This window comes from Zea mays, chromosome 5 (assembly GCF_902167145.1).
Source record: "Zea mays cultivar B73 chromosome 5, Zm-B73-REFERENCE-NAM-5.0, whole genome shotgun sequence".
Taxonomy (NCBI): Eukaryota; Viridiplantae; Streptophyta; class Magnoliopsida; order Poales; family Poaceae; genus Zea; species Zea mays.
In genome coordinates, this window is record NC_050100.1 from 223,870,133 (window position 1) to 223,888,899 (window position 18,767).

At 44.1% G+C, this 18,767-nt stretch overlaps 5 protein-coding genes and 1 non-coding gene across 6 annotated transcripts; all 6 read left to right on the forward strand.

The window, feature by feature from the left end:
• The first annotated feature begins 298 nt into the window (after nt 1-298).
• On the forward strand, nt 299-3,068 carry LOC100281952 (60S ribosomal protein L23). Its single transcript, NM_001154870.2, has 4 exons — nt 299-399; nt 1,205-1,489; nt 2,582-2,623; nt 2,791-3,068. The coding sequence occupies exons 1-4, from the start codon at nt 387-389 to the stop codon at nt 2,871-2,873; spliced, it is 423 nt and encodes a 140-aa protein (NP_001148342.1). The 5' UTR covers nt 299-386; the 3' UTR covers nt 2,874-3,068.
• LOC111589472 (small nucleolar RNA snoR137) lies at nt 1,787-1,929 on the forward strand. The gene has a single exon (XR_004849890.1). It is a non-coding gene; the product is annotated as a small nucleolar RNA snoR137 (small nucleolar RNA).
• A 1,676-nt stretch (nt 3,069-4,744) lies between the features above and the next one.
• Nucleotides 4,745-6,290, forward strand: LOC100217196 (uncharacterized). Its single transcript, NM_001143555.1, is given in 4 exon segments — nt 4,745-5,215; nt 5,314-5,415; nt 5,516-5,788; nt 5,863-6,290. Coding segments are annotated over 4 exon segments (864 nt in total). The 5' UTR covers nt 4,745-4,777; the 3' UTR covers nt 5,914-6,290.
• Nucleotides 6,291-8,678: 2,388 nt separating this feature from the next.
• On the forward strand, nt 8,679-9,619 carry LOC100277436 (YCF37-like protein). The gene has a single exon (NM_001196203.1). The coding sequence runs from the start codon at nt 8,915-8,917 to the stop codon at nt 9,458-9,460; it is 546 nt and encodes a 181-aa protein (NP_001183132.1). The 5' UTR covers nt 8,679-8,914; the 3' UTR covers nt 9,461-9,619.
• Nucleotides 9,620-11,560: 1,941 nt separating this feature from the next.
• LOC100274347 (uncharacterized) lies at nt 11,561-14,549 on the forward strand. The gene is made up of 9 exons (NM_001365845.1): nt 11,561-11,815; nt 11,934-11,993; nt 12,243-12,290; nt 12,387-12,519; nt 12,616-12,692; nt 13,114-13,209; nt 13,288-13,358; nt 13,864-13,954; nt 14,059-14,549. Exons 1-9 carry the CDS (start codon nt 11,585-11,587, stop codon nt 14,173-14,175), a joined length of 924 nt encoding a protein of 307 aa, NP_001352774.1. The 5' UTR covers nt 11,561-11,584; the 3' UTR covers nt 14,176-14,549.
• A 366-nt stretch (nt 14,550-14,915) lies between these two features.
• On the forward strand, nt 14,916-18,610 carry LOC542459 (formaldehyde dehydrogenase homolog 1). The gene is made up of 9 exons (NM_001112015.2): nt 14,916-15,013; nt 15,148-15,284; nt 15,748-15,794; nt 15,889-16,214; nt 16,830-16,912; nt 16,990-17,065; nt 17,725-17,882; nt 17,997-18,158; nt 18,233-18,610. Exons 1-9 carry the CDS (start codon nt 14,974-14,976, stop codon nt 18,347-18,349), a joined length of 1,146 nt encoding a protein of 381 aa, NP_001105485.2. The 5' UTR covers nt 14,916-14,973; the 3' UTR covers nt 18,350-18,610.
• Nucleotides 18,611-18,767: the final 157 nt, after the last annotated feature.

Genomic DNA, 18,767 nt, shown 5'->3' on the forward strand with positions numbered 1-18,767 from the left:
GACGTCGACGAAACCCCGCACCAGACGGCGCTCCTCCTCCATGGCCACCACCGGCGGGTGTGCCCACCCCATTTTCCGAGCCTGCTTCTCACAATCCTGACTTCTGCAGGGACTACCCGGAAAACAATCCTGCACTTATCACTTTGCACTCAGAACCCTATATTTATGCATTTCCTTTTCTATCACTCTTTTGTTTGGTTCGCACCTCGCACAGACGCACGCAAGCCTGAGGTCCTGAAATGAAAATTTGCAACTATAACAAGGTGGTACTTGAATAGCAGCCACAAAACCCTAACCTCGCGACCGTATAAACGAGCCAACCCGCCCACCTCCCGCGCCGCCGCCACTCAGCGCCGCGCTTGCGTTTCCTTCTCTCCGCTTCCAAGATGTCGAAGCGAGGTAATTACCATGCCCCCTTCTCACTCGATCTTCTCGTGTATCTTTCGGCGCTTGTGCTGCTGTTTTTAATCGTTCAGGATATATGCTGAGAATTTTTTCTGATGCGCGACAGCGCGAGTCCTTGTATTTGGAAGTCATCGTAAACAAGTAGATCATCTGATGTCGCAGAAAATGGGCTCGGGACGAGTGATCTTTTTACACGAATTATTCTGAATTTTGATGCCACGATCATGAGTTTGATACGTAGTTAGATCTGAGGTTAGACGTTGAGCTTTGTGGTTTAGATGTTAGTTGGTTTATTACGGATGTCAAATCTATATATTTGATTGCAGTTCTAATGCTTCAAGTGTCACACTTCCTTACTTGCAGTTGCAGTCAGATCCACACTTGGATTGAAAAATGATGCTATTTATTAGATTATTAGATGACTGGTGGCAGCTACGTTTAGCCAATATTGTTGTTAAATGATTACCTGCTACCAATCCTCCCCAGTGTTCTCTTTAATGTGTAAAGAGTTAATCGAATTGTCACATGATGTTTTCCTCTTTTGTATGCGAAGAGCTAACCTGGTTGGTTTTAAGTGAAGCCCAGCATATCACATTTCTCAGCCTAGGCTTTCTGTATTTTATCATTTACTCCTACTTAGGTTTCTCTATTACTTGACAATCAGATGAAAGCTCTCTTTAAACAAACTTGGCAATGTGTACAATTCATTTCACATCTATATGCTTTAAATGCTGCTTGTTATCTATAGTTCACACTTCACAATGATGCATTGGAGTTCTGCTTGTGTTTTGAACTGCAGGGCGTGGAGGTTCGGCTGGTAACAAGTTCCGGATGTCACTGGGTCTACCAGTGGCAGCTACTGTGAACTGTGCCGATAACACTGGAGCCAAGAACCTGTACATCATTTCTGTGAAGGGAATCAAGGGTCGCCTTAACAGGCTTCCTTCTGCCTGTGTTGGTGACATGGTTATGGCAACCGTGAAGAAGGGAAAGCCTGACCTTAGAAAGAAGGTGATGCCAGCTGTTATTGTGAGGCAGCGCAAGCCATGGCGCCGAAAGGATGGTGTCTACATGTACTTTGAAGGTGCATTTCTTATCATGACTGGATGCATTGACTCCAAATGGTTTACTCATTTGAGCTTCTGTGTGCTTGTAGATTACCGAGAATTTAGTTCCCTTGTGTATGCTTCTTTTGATTTATTTTTTATTCTTTAGAGTGTGATGTCTTCTTAGCTAACATTCTACTTTTGATAATACTTCTGAATTTCAGTAAACATGATGATCAACACATCATAGTTATTTTCTGCAAAATTGCGCTCTAAAATACTTTGTTCTGAGAAGTTATGGTTATATTTTAGGAAGCTTGTTCTATGTAAACAGTGTTGCTTCTATTCTTTACACAATAAGGAGTGACCATCCCAGTATGGTCATTTGTCAAGAGGAAGCATACAATCGACTTGGCCAGTATTAAACAGCATTGCACATTTTTCTGCTGTGCAGTGTTACCTGTCTCCTGGCACATGTTAAAAATATTTGTAACGTGTTCTCATGTTCTTTTTAACTCAAACTCTAGTAATGGTTAAATGTTTAAGGCCCATTATAAACATGAAAGAATATCAGGTATATGTTGCATCTTCGCCGGATTGATACTAATGCCTTGAAATAATTTGGTGTAAACCTACAGCTGAATTTGAGTAATGGTGACATTTGTTGTGCCTTCACATATGTGGGTAGATTTCAATTATAGTTCGTTTGGATGTCGATATTGGAGCACAGAATTGGGAATTGGAATTAACTTTCCTAAATTCTGTTGTTTGGTTGCACACAGAATTGAGAGTTGGAATTAGAGACCCAATTCCCTGGAATTGGACTATAACTAGAAACTCCATCTCCCAATACCAAGCGTCACCCCTCTGCTCTGTATTGCGTGAAATTAGGCCGTACAATTTCAAATTCCAATTCAACGACATCCAAACAATAGAATTGGAATTACATCTCATTTCAATATCATAGCTGATTTGGTATTGAACCTAATTCAATTCCATCAGCATTAGACCTTTGGTGGTTATCAACTTTTTTATTTACCTGCTGCTCTTTTGTGGTCTACATTAGAATTTGCTTTGGCCTTAGTTTGCGGTTTGGGCTTTTGTAATGTTCTGTTTATGTGGTATTGCAGACAATGCTGGAGTGATTGTGAACCCAAAGGGAGAGATGAAAGGTATAGTATTGAAGGTTCTGATGGTTTCATATGCATTATTATTACAGCTACTTGTGCTGTGGGCATAGTTGAAATTCATCCCAAAATACAGCAAGCTGTTTAGCTTTATCATAAGCTAGCAGCCTAGCACAGAAGTTGGGGAAATAATATGTACTCCTGTGCTGCAGGTTCTGCCATCACTGGGCCCATCGGAAAGGAGTGCGCTGATCTCTGGCCCAGGATTGCTAGCGCGGCAAATGCGATCGTCTAAAGGAAGCAGTTTGTCGAAGTTTCATTTAAAATGGGGACTTGAGAAGGGAGTTCTTAGTTAGACGAGCTTTTGATTGCCCTGAATATGTTTCCCCGGCTAATGCTTGTGCTGCTGGACCGTTTCCTGATAGCTTTGCTTTGATGACATCCTCCCCGTTATCGATAAAGTTGCGTAGCCTGACATTTTGCAGAGTTTAAGTTGGCTTGTTTTGGAGCAAGGGTAGTTGCTATTTTAGCTCCTCCAATCCCCTTGCGCCTAACACTATCTAAGGGCTAGTTTGAGAGCCATAAAATCTGAGTGGATTTGAGGTGCTAAAATTCCTTCCTTACTCAATTTTAATAAGAAGGGGATTTTAGTCCCTCCTGTTCTTCGGTTTTGTTTGGAAGCTACAAAACCGGAGAGGATTAGAGGGGCTAGAATCCACTTTTTATTTAAATTTGAATAATTAGGGGATTCTAACAACTCCAATTCCCTTCGGTTTTATGTCTCCCAAGCTATCTTTAAGGGCTGGTTTGATGATAGGGGAATTTGAGGGGGTCCATTGGCGAGGAATTCCTTTGCTATTTGAAATTGAATAGCACTGGAATTTTTCCCACATCAGTTTTGGAACCTTATTTTCCTGGAGGAATTCTATTTTTCCAAAAAAAAATGAACTAAATTCCCTTGTGAAAATGAAAATTACTTGAGAAAATGTGGTTCCCAAACTAGTTCTAAATGTCATATGTAGGGGAGTCATTAGCAATTTTGTCATTATCATTTGTGGATTTCGCTAATATGATATCGGGTTCGTAAATTATAGATATACATGGTTTTATTTGTCATAGACATGAGATGACATAATAATAGGAAGCGAACACTGAGAGTGGCAAAATTATAAATTTCTCCAGGGTGTCACGCCGGAACTTCTGAAACTGTAAAAAGTGGTTTCTACAAGACACTGATGCTTCAGCATCACAGGATCAAATCGCATCAGCAGTAAGTGCCATTTGCAAACTCTTCGCCATGAGTCGCTGGCTAAATATGCTGTCAAGATCTCGTCATGTGCTGGCTGCCAGCATTGATTATGACGGTCCACAGCCGATACATGTTGAATACAGAGTTGAATTGCACAAAGCATAATACTGAAAATGAACCACATACTCCAATGCTCACTCACATTGAGTGGATTGCTTACAGATATGGCGCATGCAGCATGCTCAAGGCATGAAGGAGACGGCATGTAAAATTGCCTCGAAGCGACACTTATTTTTTACAACGTTGTATCAACAACGCCTTCAGTTTCCGTAAACAGCTTGTGTTCTCTAATGTATCCAATTACTTCATCACTGGTAAGATAGGCATCTCCTTATGCATTCTCTGAAATTCAGTCATACATAGACGGACGTCACTGTTCAAGAAGCACATAAAACAGCATTAAACTATCAACAAACAGGTGCCCATAAGAACTATACCGATGAACTGATCTGATTCGGCACGACCGAGATGATGTTATCCTGGAAACGAGCTCAGAACATCAGTAAGGAAACTTAACCATCAGACAGCAAGTTGCATCACTGCTGGCTATCAACTTCCCGGCATCCTTTCCTTTCCTTGCATATGGTTTTGACCTGGAAGCAAAAGCAGGTGCGGAAGTTTATTATTAGCAAAGTTATTACCTGATCTTGTATCCAAACATCTGAATGACTCGAGCAAGTCAGAACCACATAAAAGCATTACCTTGAGGCTACCTTTTCGCAAACTTATGGCATTGCGCGGGCCCACGTGTCAACGGCTCATGTTAACCCCGCCGCCACTTATCCCTTCCCACTGGCCTCGCGCCCCTCCACATCACAAGCTACACCGCCCAGGCGTCAGCTGCTTCATTGCGTGGCCGTGGCCGTGGCCGTCGACGCCTCGCGGGAAACATGGCCAGTTCCTGCCTCTCCACCGCCGCGGCGCAGCTCCAGCTGCAGCTGCAGCTCCATCTCGCGTCGTCACCAGTGTTCCCGCGCCCAGCGCGCGCGCACCACCGGCTCGTCGCCGCGCACGCCGTTGCGGTGCCCGTACATCGGAGGCGCGCGCTCGCGGTCACCGCGAGCGCGTCGCAGGAGGAGGCCGAGGCCACGGTTGTCGAGGAGGAATTGGAGGAGGTCGCGGAGCGAGGCAGAGAGGTACAGTTGCAAGAACAAGACGAAGTTCAGGAGGAAGGTGCAGCCGTCGGGGCTAGCTCGGACGACAGCGGCCCGTCGGTGGCCGCGAGCACCACGACCACCAAGCTCTACTTCGGGAACCTGCCGTACAACTGCGACAGCGCGCAGCTTGCCGGCATTGTGCAGGAGTACGCCAGCCCGGAGATGGTCGAGGTACGTGTCTGATCAAATGCGACGACTTTTCCTGCTAGAACAAATTAAGATTGCTCAAGATTGGTTGATTTGATCTTTAAGATAACTTCCATGCTCAGGTGCTGTACGATCGTACGACGGGCAGAAGCCGAGGGTTCGCCTTCGTGACGATGACCACGGTTCAGGACTGCGAGTTGGTCATCAAGAACCTCGACGGCAGCGTAAGTAGTGTCATCATACACTCACACTGATGCAAGCCACACCACACGCGCGCGCGCATTAACGGTACTGTGGTCCGTCCTCCGATCGATCGACGACCAGCTGTACGGTGGCCGGACGATGAAGGTGAACTTCGCCGACCGGCCCAAGCCCAAGCAGGCGCTGTACCCGGAGACGGAGCACAAGCTGTTCGTCGGCAACCTGTCGTGGACGGTCACGTCGGAGATGCTCACGGAGGCGTTCGGCCGCTGCGGCACCGTGGTCGGCGCGAGGGTGCTCTACGACGGCGAGACCGGCCGCTCCAGGGGCTACGGCTTCGTCTGCTACTCCACCAGGGAGGAGATGGACGAGGCGCTTTCCTCGCTCAACGGAATGGTACGTAGGCATTGATGAATCTAACCTGCGGAACGCGTCGATCGGGCTGAATGCTAACACCACGCGCAATGCAGGAAATGGAAGGCAGGGAGATGAGGGTCAACTTGGCCCTCGGAAAGAAGTAACAGAGTTCAGATATGTGGAGGAAGTTGCAATTGGTATGTGATGGATGCCTATGCGATGCAACCGAGACGACGACGCTTGCTCATCTCATCCGGAGCACATACGAGGAGAGCAGAGAGCAGGAAAAGGAAAAGGAAACGGAAACCTTCCTGATCTAGCATAGCATGGGAGTGTCATTGCCATCTGGTGTGTGTTTAGCAAATATATACGGTTCATACAGTGCGAATTGTGATTCTGGCGAGATTAGGATGCTGATTCCTCCGATCATTGGAGCACAGTTTTGGCTTGATCCATGCACATTCGAAGCTGCTGTTACTGAAAGAGTTGACAGGCCGTATGTTTGGTACAACTTTTTTTATGAGAATATGGATTTGTGGATAATACTGAAAGATGTCCTATACGTTCTGAATCCAAGAAAAAAACTTGTCTCTATTCGTCAACTTACGTCTGACAATTCAAGCTTTATTGAACTACATCCTACTTTGCTTTCTTTCTAATTAATGATAGAAAAACCAAAATAATTCTGCTTACAGGGAGATGCATAGGAGGGACATATTCGCTTTCAATATCAACAATAAAGAAATTACATGTGGCACATTCATCTTTTAGTGTTGTCGAGCAAACTGTTAGCAATAACAATTTGTTAGTTCACAAGAGTTTATGAGAGAGTCGGTTTGTAATGCTTTATAGCCATCTAAGAGTAATCAATTGTGTATTCCAAGTCTGTAAGTGTGTCTGAATTTCTTTTGCAGTGCATATTGATGCTTGGGGCTCATCACCAAAATCAATATGTTGAAAAAAATATTATGTAAGTGTTGTTAGTGACTATAGTAAGTCTACTTGGGTGAATCTCATAAAATTTTAAGTCTGAAGTTTTTTTCTAGAAATTTCAAGAGTTTCAGAGTCTTGTATCATAAGGTTTTTACTGTACAATCATAACAGAGAGCCGAATACCAAAAGCTATCAACCTTGACATCTCTCATCACGTGTAATATCCGAGGGTCCTAACCAACTAGTGAATTAGTGTTGCGTGTCCCGGTCCAGATGAGTGATGAAAGAAGACACAAGGTTTATCCTGATTCGGGCAATAGAAGGTCCTACTTCCAGCAAAGGGGGCTGAGACACAAGGTTTATACTGGTGGCTACTGCCAAGGTAGTTGGCCGAGGCTGAGCTCGGGTGAGGCGAAATTTTCTCCCAAGGCTGAAGCCGTCTTCAGGTGAAGCGATGTTCTCTCCCGTGGGTAAGGGTGTGCCTAGACGTTTGCATGTCCCATCCGGAGTTATTCAAGAATAGTGGCCGGATAGACGAGCAGTGTCCGGTATTCGTGAGTGTGCATCATCGTAGTCGATGAAAGTAGATGGGACCGCGGTCCCATCGTCCTCTGTTGATCGTTGTGTCACATGGAGCAGATATATGTATTGTTGCATTTAATGCGTACGTCTTCATAGTTCCCGAGATCTTTGGTTGAGGCTGGCTCGAGGCCGTCCTCTGTCTGAGATTTTGTTACAGGACTCACGAAAAGAATTTTCTCTCAAAGACTTAGGAGATCTTTATTTTCTTGGTGTATAAGTAACAAGAACTCAAATATGATTGTACTTACTCATGAAAAGCATGCATGTGATATTTTAAATGAGTTGGGTTGGTGGCTGCAAGCCTCTTGCCATGTCACTCTCAATAAGTGAGAAATTATCGCTTCATGTAGGATATCCTCTAGAGTTAAATGATACTACAAGTTATATGCTTAACTTTGACAAGACCTAATATTGCGTTCTCAGTAAATAAGGTAGATCAGATTATGCATGCTTCTACTGCTATTTATTAGACAACAATCAAGAGAATATTGAGGTATATCAAATAGACCACTAGTTTAGGACTAGAAATTAAGAAGTCAAATTATACTCTTGTGAGTACCTTCTTTGATGAAGTTTGAACATGAGATATAGATAATAGAAGATCTATGGGTGGTTTTGTAGTTTATTTAAGCATTAATCTTATTTCATAGAGTGCACGTAAGCAAAATACTAGATCAAGGTCTAGTACCGAAGTTGATTATAAAGCTATACAAAATGCTACATAAGAAGTTATGTTGATGCAAATTCTTTTAAAATAGCATAATATCCCTAGTTCTAAAATAGAGCTAAGTATTTATCATCTAATCATGTTTCATGTTAGAACAAAGCATGTACAAATTGATTGTTATTTTGTTCGAGAAAGAGTTTTTACAAAAATGATTGAGATCTTCTGTGGTTCTTCAAAGCATTAGGTGGCTAATGGATATACTAAATCTTTATCGTTAAGACTACTAGACAATTTTAAGTATAATTTTAACTAGTGAAGGTTAAGATTGAGAGAGAATGTTAAAAGATAGCATATAATATGAGAAATTGTAATCGAATAGATGTTTTGGTTCTAAGACAGATTAGAATTTAGTCTAAAACCGTATTATATTTATCTACTACACTCATAATTAATCTCTTATATATATACGCCAATGAGGAGCTCATGCAATATATCAACTAGTACATGGAGACCATAGATGAAGTTTATGGCTTATTTGGAAGCAAGTGTAATGTAGGAGACTGAGTGGAGTAGAATTCCTTATTATTCAATTTTAAATCCCTCATTATTCAATTCTGAATCTTGCCGCCGCTCCTTGTCTACGTTGATCGTATACCGAAGTAGGGCCTGATTTCTTTTCAGTATAAAGATGAAATGATTTTCTGTCTATTCGAGCTAACAGATTTGATTAACGGCAGCCATACGTAGGCGGAGTTAGAGAGATTATTGGTCAGGGCAGAAAGAGGCAGCGAAGGGAGAGCCACATGTGCTGCTTCGTCTGCGTGTGACATGTCCGGATCTCGTTGGCGCCAAGAACCACCACCACCACCACATCCTGGAGCAGGGCGAGGCAACCTCCGCGCCACTCGCCAGCTGCCCAGTCGTCTCCCACGTCCTAGCACAACAGAGCAGAGCAGAGCGAGCAAAGGTATCTGCCATCCACCATGGCCGTCTCCATCGCCGGCAGCAGCATCCGCCTCCACGTTGCCCCGCCCAGTCGCCGCCGCGTCAGCGTGGTCTCCGCCGCCGCCGCGGCGCGGCTCGACCGGCGCTCGGCGGCCCTGCTCCTGCTGTCCACGGCGGTTCCAGCGGCATCGGCAGCGACAGCTCCCCCAGCGAGCGCCGCGGGCATCGGTCTCTTCGGCATCCGCAAGAAGCTGGAGCGCGCGGAGGAGGCGGCAGTCGAGGCGGTGAGGGAGGTGGAGGAGGCGGCGGCGGAGGCCGCGGCGGTGGGCGGGGAAGCCGTGAAGGAGGCGGCGGCCGAGGCGGTGCGGGAGGTGGAGGAGGCCGCGGCGGTGGGCGGGGAGGCCGTGAAGGGGGCGGTGACGGAGGCGGAGAAGGAGGTCGCCAGCGAGGGCCTGCAGCTGGTGGCCGGCGCGGAGCTCGCCGGGGACGGGCTAGTGCAGGCCGCGGTGGTCGCCGGCGCCGAGGCGCTCGGGGTCGTCGTGGGCCTATCCGTGGTAAATGGTATCCTGAAGCCCGAGGCCTAGATGGTGTAGGCTGCTGGGCCTTGTAGTTTCGGCCGAATACAAGTGTTTGGGCTTTAGCGCTTCGTTGTCGGTGTCGCTGTAATTTGCTGATGACCTCTTCTTTTGTGTGTAAATTGTTATTATTATAACAATTATTGGAGTGCGGATATGGGCAGCTAGAAAAGTGTGATCAATTTGTAATGCTGCAGGATTTGAACACCATACATGACTACATGAGGTCCACTGATCGGAGCATCAGAGTTAGTTTAGGGGCCGTTCGGGGATGGGATCCAGGCCAGTAACCCTTTCACTCATTCCAGACAGATTCGATTCGAAGGGTAGAAGACCGGAATTTGTATCGGTCAATAATGGAAGAAGAAACTCTAAACCGGATCGCTTTTATTTTTGATTAAGGTCGAAACAAACCGTTCATAGAGAGACGACCGAATTTTAAACCGGCTCATTTTTCTCATCCGGAACCAGATCTGAAATAAGCTAAACTAACTGAAACGAACAAGGCCTTAAGGAAAAAAAAACTGACACGTGGCTTTCACTTTTGTTGCGTTCTTGGTTTCTTGATCCCTCCTCTCCACTAGTAGCAAGCCCTTGCGTGACGTGGATTTGCGTCGCGGTCTACCGGTCTCGTAGGAGACAATGGGTCGGTTTGTTTCTTTTTTTTATAAGATTTTTTTAGAATCTGTTTTGTTCACGAAATGAAACTTAGGTTCCGTTTGGCAAAGCTCCAGCTCCTGCTTCTTTACCTCCAGATCCTAATCCTCGTGAGGAGCTGATTCTCTTGATTCTCCTAGAGAATCAGAATCATTTTTAAAACCGTTTGGCAAGTAAACTGATTCTTGTCTGTTGAGAGTTGGTGGTCTGTGACGATTGTCTGTTTTACCCTTTGCAGTTCAACATTGTTACAAACCAATAAGTAGGATGCATATACAGAAAAAATTATGAAACAATAACATATAAAATATTCTCATCATAGTAGTGCATAAAATGGTCTTAAATATTTAATCCATAAATTGGCTTGTTATGTTTTTGTCCAATGGCAATTGCGGGTAATTTCGATCAAACTTTAAGGGGAGGTCCATATTTGGTTGGTTGAGGAGCTGTTTTAAGGGAGGGTGGAGCAGGTTTTTTTAGATCCCACCTTTCTTCACAAAAACAACTCCCAATCTTTCGGCTCCACACGAGAATCAGTTTAAAAAAATACTCGTTTGACACGGCTCCTCCAGATCCTCGCTTAGAATCAAGAGCTGGAGCTGTGCCAAACGAGCCCTTAAATAGTAAAGATAATAGTTTACACTTAAATATCGCCGGTAACATATTTTAAATAGATCGATATCAATTTTTAGTATGGTATCTGATTACGGTTAAACTTAAATAAATACGATTTAATGTTATTAGTTACCTATTACGTTACAAATATGTGAACAAAACGTCACCTAGCTACAAGAAAATTTTGATTGTGAAGATAATTTGAGTATTATAGGGATTACGTGTACCAGAAGACGAAGTCTATAAGGTTTAGGATCTAGAAGTGACAGAATCCTTCTATCATGACGACTCGACCGACTGTGTGTTCACGTTGTTTTTAGATGACTTTTCATTGAAGGATTTTCATAGAAATGGATTGGAAAATTAGCATTTGACAGTTCATAAGAGCTTCTGGTGGCTAGAATCAGCAAAAAACTGAAACAAATAGGTCCAATGATTCTGGTTCAATTTTTCTGATAAGCTGGTTGTGAAGATAATCTGATTGTAGAGAGAAATCCGAGTATCGTGGAGATTACACGTGGAGCAAAATAAAAGGGTACATAGGATTTAGAATTGAGGAAATGACGGGATTCTTCTATATCATGACTCGGTCATATGCTTACGTTGATGTTGGATTATTTTTATTAAAGCGATTCTCACATAAACCAATTGAAAAAGGTACTGTATTTGAGAATGTACAGCAGCTTCTGGCAACGATAATCAGAAAAAAAAACAAACAAACACGGCCAATGGACGGGGGCCACGGGGCTTCCATTGGAAGCGAAGAGATAACGTGGGTCCAACCGGAACTGGCTCACTATTCTGTTCGGTTCCTTCCGAAAACACAACAGGAAAACACACGCACAAAATTGCCGTTTCCGAATGGCCACGGCCGTGCTCCGCCGCCCATTCCTCGCCGCGCTCCTCCTCCCCGCCGCCGGAGGGGCGTCCGGGACCTCCTCCTGGTTCCGTCCCCGGAGACGTAGGTCCTCTCCTTCCGTGCGCGCGGTGTCTTCCGACTCCCCCAAGCCCGTCGCCTCCACTTCCTCCCCCACCGGCGGTGACAGCCCCGACGAGGAACCACCGGTCCTACCGCTCCTCCAGGAGCTTGCGGTAAGACGTCATGTTTCCTCCAGTGTCTACTGTCTAATCTGTCTACGCCGCTAGCTTGTTAAAGCCCTAGCTCTGTGAATTGTTTCCATTCCCATGCGGTTGATCTGGTTGGTTGTAGGATTGCTTGATTCTTCCGCCCAAGCTCCTCGCTCAGCTCCCGAGCGACCTTCGTCTCGACGTAAGTGGCTCATCGTTTTGTTTTAGCATCCGTCTGCTTGTTCCCAAATCTGTTAGCAAAGTGGAAATTCCATCCAGAATTGTATACATCTACTCCGTATGTATGTGTTCTAGTGGAAATATCACTTGTAGCATATGCATATATACAGTTCAGAAGCAGTATGCATCGCACAACACCCACACTGAAATTTTACTCTCATGTGGGAAAACATATTTTGTTATAACAGCAATTGTCTTTCCTTTCTTGAAGCTCAATGACGCTGCGTTTGATCTCTCCAACGGGCCAGTTCTCGACGAGGTACCAAAGAACTCAGCATTCAGCAACTGGATACATGCTAGAGGTTTCAGCACAACCAAGCACGCTTACAATGCTCATTTCTTTGCTGAGACATAGTGTGGCCAAGAAGTGGGTGATCTGCTCCTGAACCTGGCAAAAGCATGGGAGTTAGCTGATACGTCAACATCAAATAGCATTGCCAAGCAGCTGCCGTTGATGGAGCCCTACTTGACGCGCAGCGCCAAATCAGGCATGGACTGCATCCATATGATGTTGTCACTTGTCAGAATTCAGTCCTCAATTGTCTGAAGGTCGCGTCCCTTGCTGTTTGCTTTACATAGTGTAGCGTTTGGCAAGCGGCTGGTGTCAGCTGGAAGGAGGTTTCAGTCAATGGGACAGTACAACCAGGGAGAACTCAAAAAGGTTAGCTACTTGCTCACGCTCTAGCCACCCGGCTATTAGTTGCTTTCAACCTTATACCTGGCTAACTACTTGATGATATGACCAAATTTGATACCTTGTTGATGCTATTTGCTATGAGTGGGATCAGAGATTAAAATGGTTCCACGTACCTTCACAAATCATGTATGCTCTGACCTTGGCATATGATTTATATATAAAGTTCAGGCCACCAATTGCCTGTTGTCTTTTTGCTAAAAAAATTGGTTCCACATAAACATATCTTCTTTCTTTCTGTTTTATAAAAAGTTGATTCCAGCATGGCCAATTTATCACTACTGAAATCAATGCATTTTTTCTCTGCATCATTGCTAATTTACCTTTTATCGGCTATTGTCAAGAGATTAAACCACAGGGCATGTGCAAATGTAACATGATTTTGTAGATTGCTGAAACAATGATCAAGAATGGTAAGCTGCTATCGAAACACCCAGTGGTTCAATCTGATGTTCAGGCTATGAAAGAAAAAAGGAGACTAAAGGTAATTGCTTCTAAACACTTTAATGACCCTTATGTGAGCTGTGAACATGGTTTAAGTCTCGTCCTTTGCTCCTGCCAGTTTGGAGAACTTGAGTTCGGAGTGACTGCTCAAAGTGCCACTATCGGTTCTGCAGTAGCGGCAATTTTTGGGTAACATTCAAACTAACACAAAATTTCATATTCTGAAAGTATAATTTGGTTTCACTAGATTGATATCGGTTAATTCTCAAGTATGCATGTGAATACATATGGAAATACAATAGATGCGTGGTATGAAGTTGATGCTTCACTTCATGTGGCTACATAGTTTATGCCAACATGATTTGTGATTTGTCGTCAAAAGATTCTCCAAAGTTATCTGCAACTAGTTAACACCATTTATCAAATGGATAACCTAGCTGTGCCCTTGATTGGTAGAGGGTAGAATTGGGCTACATTTTCCCTTCTGTTTTCTTGTCACGGTTAGAGGGTAGAATTGCCCCCTGGCATCGAAACGAGGTTCAAAGTTCAAACGCTGGTCAACCCATTTCTTTCTGTAAAGAATTCACCTCCACATAATTTTGTGTTATCATTGGACTGTCATACTGTTTGGTTTAGCGCATCTGTGATATTAGAAAGTAAATACATCTGATCTGACACTTGTTACTTGATCCAGATTAATCTCATGGCAACTAGCACGAGGCGTGCAAAGTATTCCTGACAATACAACGCAATACACAAATGACAATGCACTGCAGTTGGCCAAGGTAATAAAACATAGCTTACCTGAATATTACAAAGTTCAGTTAACTTGTGAGTTCTATTCGACCTTCCAGCTAACTTCTTCCGTACCTTTTTCTTCCAAAAACAGTCGCTCAAGACCGCACTGCTTGTTCTTGGCTACACATCTACCGGCCTATCCTTATTCGCGGCTTTTGGGCTGCTGTTGCTAGCCCAGCAGATTAACTCTGAGAACAAATCGGAGTAACTGACAGGCACTCGCTGAAGTTGTGGACCTCATGCCTTGCCTTTCTATGCTCCAATGAGGCAAACGTTCATAGGGAATTGCATACACTGGGACCTTGTGTGTATCAGTGCATGCAATGTTCTGTATAAAAATAAAGAGCCAATTGTTTGTGATTACGGATAAAATAATCGGTGGAGATATTGAAGCAAACATGGAAGTCAGCCTGGGACTGACTGAAGAACAAATTGTTAGTGAACGCAACAGGGAACTGCTTGTATTCAAAATTGTGCTTTCGGAGTGTGGTACTGCTGTTACTCATCAAAACTGAAAAAAATCGTTCTTACCATCATAATTAAGTATGATGAATGAGTATATATTCTGCATGGTTTTTTTTTCGCGAGGAAGAGCATGATCTTTCCTATGAATCTGCAAGCTCAAAAACAAGAAACCACGCATGAAGCAAGAGTTGACGGTATCTTTTTTTAATCCAAAGCTGGGTACCACGTATCCTTAATTAATTATGTTCCGCGTGAATCTCTTTTCTTTTTCGTTACTTAAAAGAAAGAAATAAAATTCTCTATACGAATCTCATACTGATCTGCCAAGGTGGCCATGTCCCAATAATGTGGGGAGCCCGATTCGGTATTTTTTTTTGGAAGCCCAAGTCCAGAGCGGGCCCAGTCCAGTTCATCCTCCACCTGCTCCGCCGGCTGCTCTTCTTCTCCCCTCTCGCTATATCCCCGGGGACCTCACAGCCACATCTCTCCACTGCTCCGTCCAGCGCGTCCACCTCCCAAACCCCTACTCCCCCAGGAAGCAATGGCTTCCCCCACCCAGGGCCAGGTCATCACCTGCAAAGGTAACCTGCTTGATCTTGTGTGCTCCTGCTTCTTCGCATCGGTAGGGGTAGCAGTTTCCTTGTATTGTTCGTTGTTCGTACGACGTTCGATTTGATCTGGCGTGAGGGGGTTCATGGCTGGTCTGTGCGTGCAGCGGCGGTGGCGTACGAGCCGAACAAGCCACTCGTGATCGAGGACGTGCAGGTGGCGCCGCCGCAGGCCGGCGAGGTCCGCGTCAAGATCCTATTCACCGCGCTCTGCCACACCGACCACTACACCTGGAGCGGCAAGGTGTTGTCTTGTTCTCCTAACTTACTCATGCTCGTTTGGTTTTTTTTCTTCCAATCTAGGGTTCTTGAAATTCTACGAAATGGTCACTCACTCTGGTGGGTGTAGTAGCCATTGGCAAATGGCAATCCTGACGCTGATGGACAGTCGCTGTTCTGATATAATTTGGCGTTTTGGTCGTATTTTTGTCACTTCATCTTGTGGCTATGTTCCTAGAGTTTTATAGACTGGTTGATAAAATAATGATTCTAAACAAATACAAGGATTTGATGGCGCACTGTAAGACTTTTTCCTACTTTCCCTCACTAACAGGGGATGGTGCCATCAGCTGTAACGTAAGAATATTGCTGAAACTTGGTATTGTTAGTTAGACACATGCTGTGCAATTATAGTAGGTATTATTTAGTTGACCATGTGGTCATGTTAGAACACTAGAACGATATTAATACCTCCGTTTTCTATGCAGGATCCTGAGGGTCTTTTCCCTTGCATTCTTGGCCACGAAGCTGCCGGGTAATAAGTGTGTGTGTATTTGCTTCAGTTCTATACACGAAGTAATTCATCGTTGGGCTGTGATGGACAATTTTTCTTTTACTTGTCTTAATAGAATTGTGGAAAGTGTCGGTGAAGGAGTAACTGATGTGCAGCCTGGGGATCATGTCATTCCTTGCTACCAAGCAGAATGCAAAGAATGCAAGTTTTGCAAGAGCGGAAAGACCAACCTCTGTGGTAAGGTCCGGAGTGCCACAGGCGTAGGTGTCATGATGAATGATATGAAGAGCAGGTTCTCTGTAAATGGAAAGCCCATTTACCATTTCATGGGGACATCAACATTCAGCCAGTACACTGTGGTGCATGATGTCAGTGTTGCAAAGATCAACCCACAGGCACCCTTAGATAAAGTCTGCCTGCTCGGTTGTGGTGTTCCTACTGGTATGTTCTTTTCATGTATGTTTACTTGCTTTTATATTTAGGATATAAATTGCTAATTCAGGACACATATTTGTCCGCATTGTTTTGAGGATTCCTTGATCCTCAGGAGTCAGGACAGTTATCCTGTCATACATATTGTTGTGTGGCTTAGTGCTAAGTATCTTTGCATGTGATACTTATATATTTGTCTGCCTCGGTGTATTGCTGTATACTTTATTACTACCAATGTTTCTCTCTCATTGTTTATGCCTAAACTGCAATAGTTAGCACCAATATTTTCTTAACATGCACAATCACGAAGACATTCTTACATTTGTTCATGATCCATGCAACTAGCAAAAAGTTGGTGGTTTTAATCTCATGCAGAAACTCGCATGCCATTTCTTTTTGTGTCTTTGTGATGACGCAAAAATCCCTGTTTTTATTCTGTGAAATGAATTGATTATGAAAAACCATACTGCTGCTAGCCTGCTACACTGATTGAACTACTGACAACATGTTTAGCAGCTTCACACTTATACATATCTTTTCTCGTTATCCTCTAAATATTTTCCTATAATAAGTGGTATTTAGTTTGTCCATAGTCCATACATCTGACAAAGTTTAATCATCCAGGTCTTGGAGCGGTGTGGAATACTGCAAAGGTTGAATCTGGCTCAGTTGTTGCTGTTTTTGGCCTTGGAACAGTTGGACTTGCAGTAAGTTTCTCTTATTAGGTCATTGTCATAAACCTGAGTTAGTGGGTAGGATTTTGACTTCTGAGTTTCTCCTTTAGGTTGCTGAGGGAGCAAAAGCTGCTGGTGCTTCTCGAGTTATTGGCATTGACATCGACAATAAAAAGTTTGATGTTGGTATGGTTTACGTCCTCCGCAATTATGTTCTTCGACTCTTATTCTTCTCTTATGTTGTTTATCAGCTGGTGAAATGGGAAAATTCTAATTTCCTTTGTTTCCAATGCACTGAACGTGTCCATTTTCTTGTGCAAGTTGTGGAACCTGTTAATAAATTGGGACCACTAACTTCTGTTGCTTTTGTTTCTATTAAAAAAGGACAGACCGAAGTGGGGTCTAGGAAAGGAATAACCGAGGCAAGCCCCACCCCTGCAATTTTTGTGGAGAGGCTGCATTTTTTATCTAACGTGGAACAGAAAATCTCCAAAGTTATATTCTGTAGGGCTAACTCTATTAATTTCTACAATGTAAGCAGTATATCTACTGCCCTAGATAAATAGAAGTTCAAAAGGATATTGTTTATGAAGTGCAGGAAAACTTGGATGCAACAACTGTAGTTACCGAATCTGAGTGGCTTGATAGTTCTGAATTTCCTGAACCTGATTTTTATTTCCTCGTTAATATATTCCCAGTGGTCAAAGGTGCATTTTGGGGATGTGCAGTTCACTTGTGCTAGTGGTCTATCATTTATTTATAATAAACTATGTATTCATCATTCCATCTGTTGTATATACCTACGAAGCACATGCCTCCTCTAATCTTTGTCTCACTGTTTGCAGCAAAGAACTTTGGAGTTACAGAATTTGTTAACCCAAAAGAGCATGACAAACCGATACAGCAGGTCCTGGTCGATCTTACAGATGGCGGCGTGGATTACAGCTTTGAGTGCATTGGAAATGTTTCGGTTATGAGGGCTGCACTGGAATGCTGCCACAAGGTAAAGCGTTCCCATTGCGGCATCTGGGTGTTGCTGCTTATATCTCAGCTGTATCCTGTTTATCCAGCCATTCCCATTCGCTTGTTTTAAATTTGGGGGCGCGCACACCTGTAGGGCTGGGGAACCTCCGTCATCGTCGGCGTCGCCGCCTCTGGCCAGGAGATCGCCACACGACCATTCCAGCTCGTGACTGGGCGTGTCTGGAAGGGAACCGCTTTCGGTGGCTTCAAGAGCCGGACCCAGGTCCCATGGCTTGTTGACAAGTACATGAAAAAGGTACTGCTGCGCTATCACGAGTACTTGCCCAGCCAAGTGTGTTCTCGGCTTACCAAAGTTTGTGCTGTCCGCAGGAAATTAAGGTGGACGAGTACATTACGCACAACATGAACCTGGCTGACATCAACGACGCCTTCCACCTGCTGCACGAAGGTGGCTGTCTGCGTTGTGTGCTGGCAATGCAGATTTGAAATTCCTAAGCTAAGCAGTTTTTGTTTTGGAACTAGAACTCCTTTTTGCCTCGTTAGGCCTGGACCCGCTGTATAATGCTATGTTGTGTTGGATGGCTGACGATGGTTACTGCTGTGTTGCTAGCAATGTGGTACTTGATCTGTATCACGGTTGCAAATAAGTGCTGTTTCTAAAACACTCCCTCTCGGTGAATAAGGGGTTGTTTGGTTTGAGGAATCATTCCATCCAAAATGAGGTGGTGCATCATAGATCTATTCCTCAAATTTGCTCGGATGACTTCAATCCTTATATTAGTACTAACTAATTCACTATGAGGAATGAGATGGTGATGGATCAACTAATTCCATTCCACAAACCAAAGAAAAAAGTGAGGTGATGATGGACTAGCTCATCTTTCAAACCAAAACACCCTATAAG

Coding starts and splice junctions, on each gene's coding strand:
- LOC100281952 (NM_001154870.2), top strand. Junction 1,490..2,581: donor TGTCTACATGTACTTTGAAG/GTGCATTTCTTA, acceptor GTGGTATTGCAG/ACAATGCTGGAGTGATTGTG. Junction 2,624..2,790: donor CCCAAAGGGAGAGATGAAAG/GTATAGTATTGA, acceptor CCTGTGCTGCAG/GTTCTGCCATCACTGGGCCC.
- LOC100277436 (NM_001196203.1), top strand. CDS start 8,915: ATGGCCGTCTCCATCGCCGGCAGCAGCATCCGCCTCCACGTTGCCCCG.
- LOC100274347 (NM_001365845.1), top strand. CDS start 11,585: ATGGCCACGGCCGTGCTCCGCCGCCCATTCCTCGCCGCGCTCCTCCTC. Junction 12,291..12,386: donor ACGGGCCAGTTCTCGACGAG/GTACCAAAGAAC, acceptor GCTGAGACATAG/TGTGGCCAAGAAGTGGGTGA. Junction 13,955..14,058: donor ATGCACTGCAGTTGGCCAAG/GTAATAAAACAT, acceptor TTCCAAAAACAG/TCGCTCAAGACCGCACTGCT.
- LOC542459 (NM_001112015.2), top strand. CDS start 14,974: ATGGCTTCCCCCACCCAGGGCCAGGTCATCACCTGCAAAG. Junction 15,014..15,147: donor CCAGGTCATCACCTGCAAAG/GTAACCTGCTTG, acceptor CTGTGCGTGCAG/CGGCGGTGGCGTACGAGCCG. Junction 15,285..15,747: donor ACTACACCTGGAGCGGCAAG/GTGTTGTCTTGT, acceptor TTTTCTATGCAG/GATCCTGAGGGTCTTTTCCC.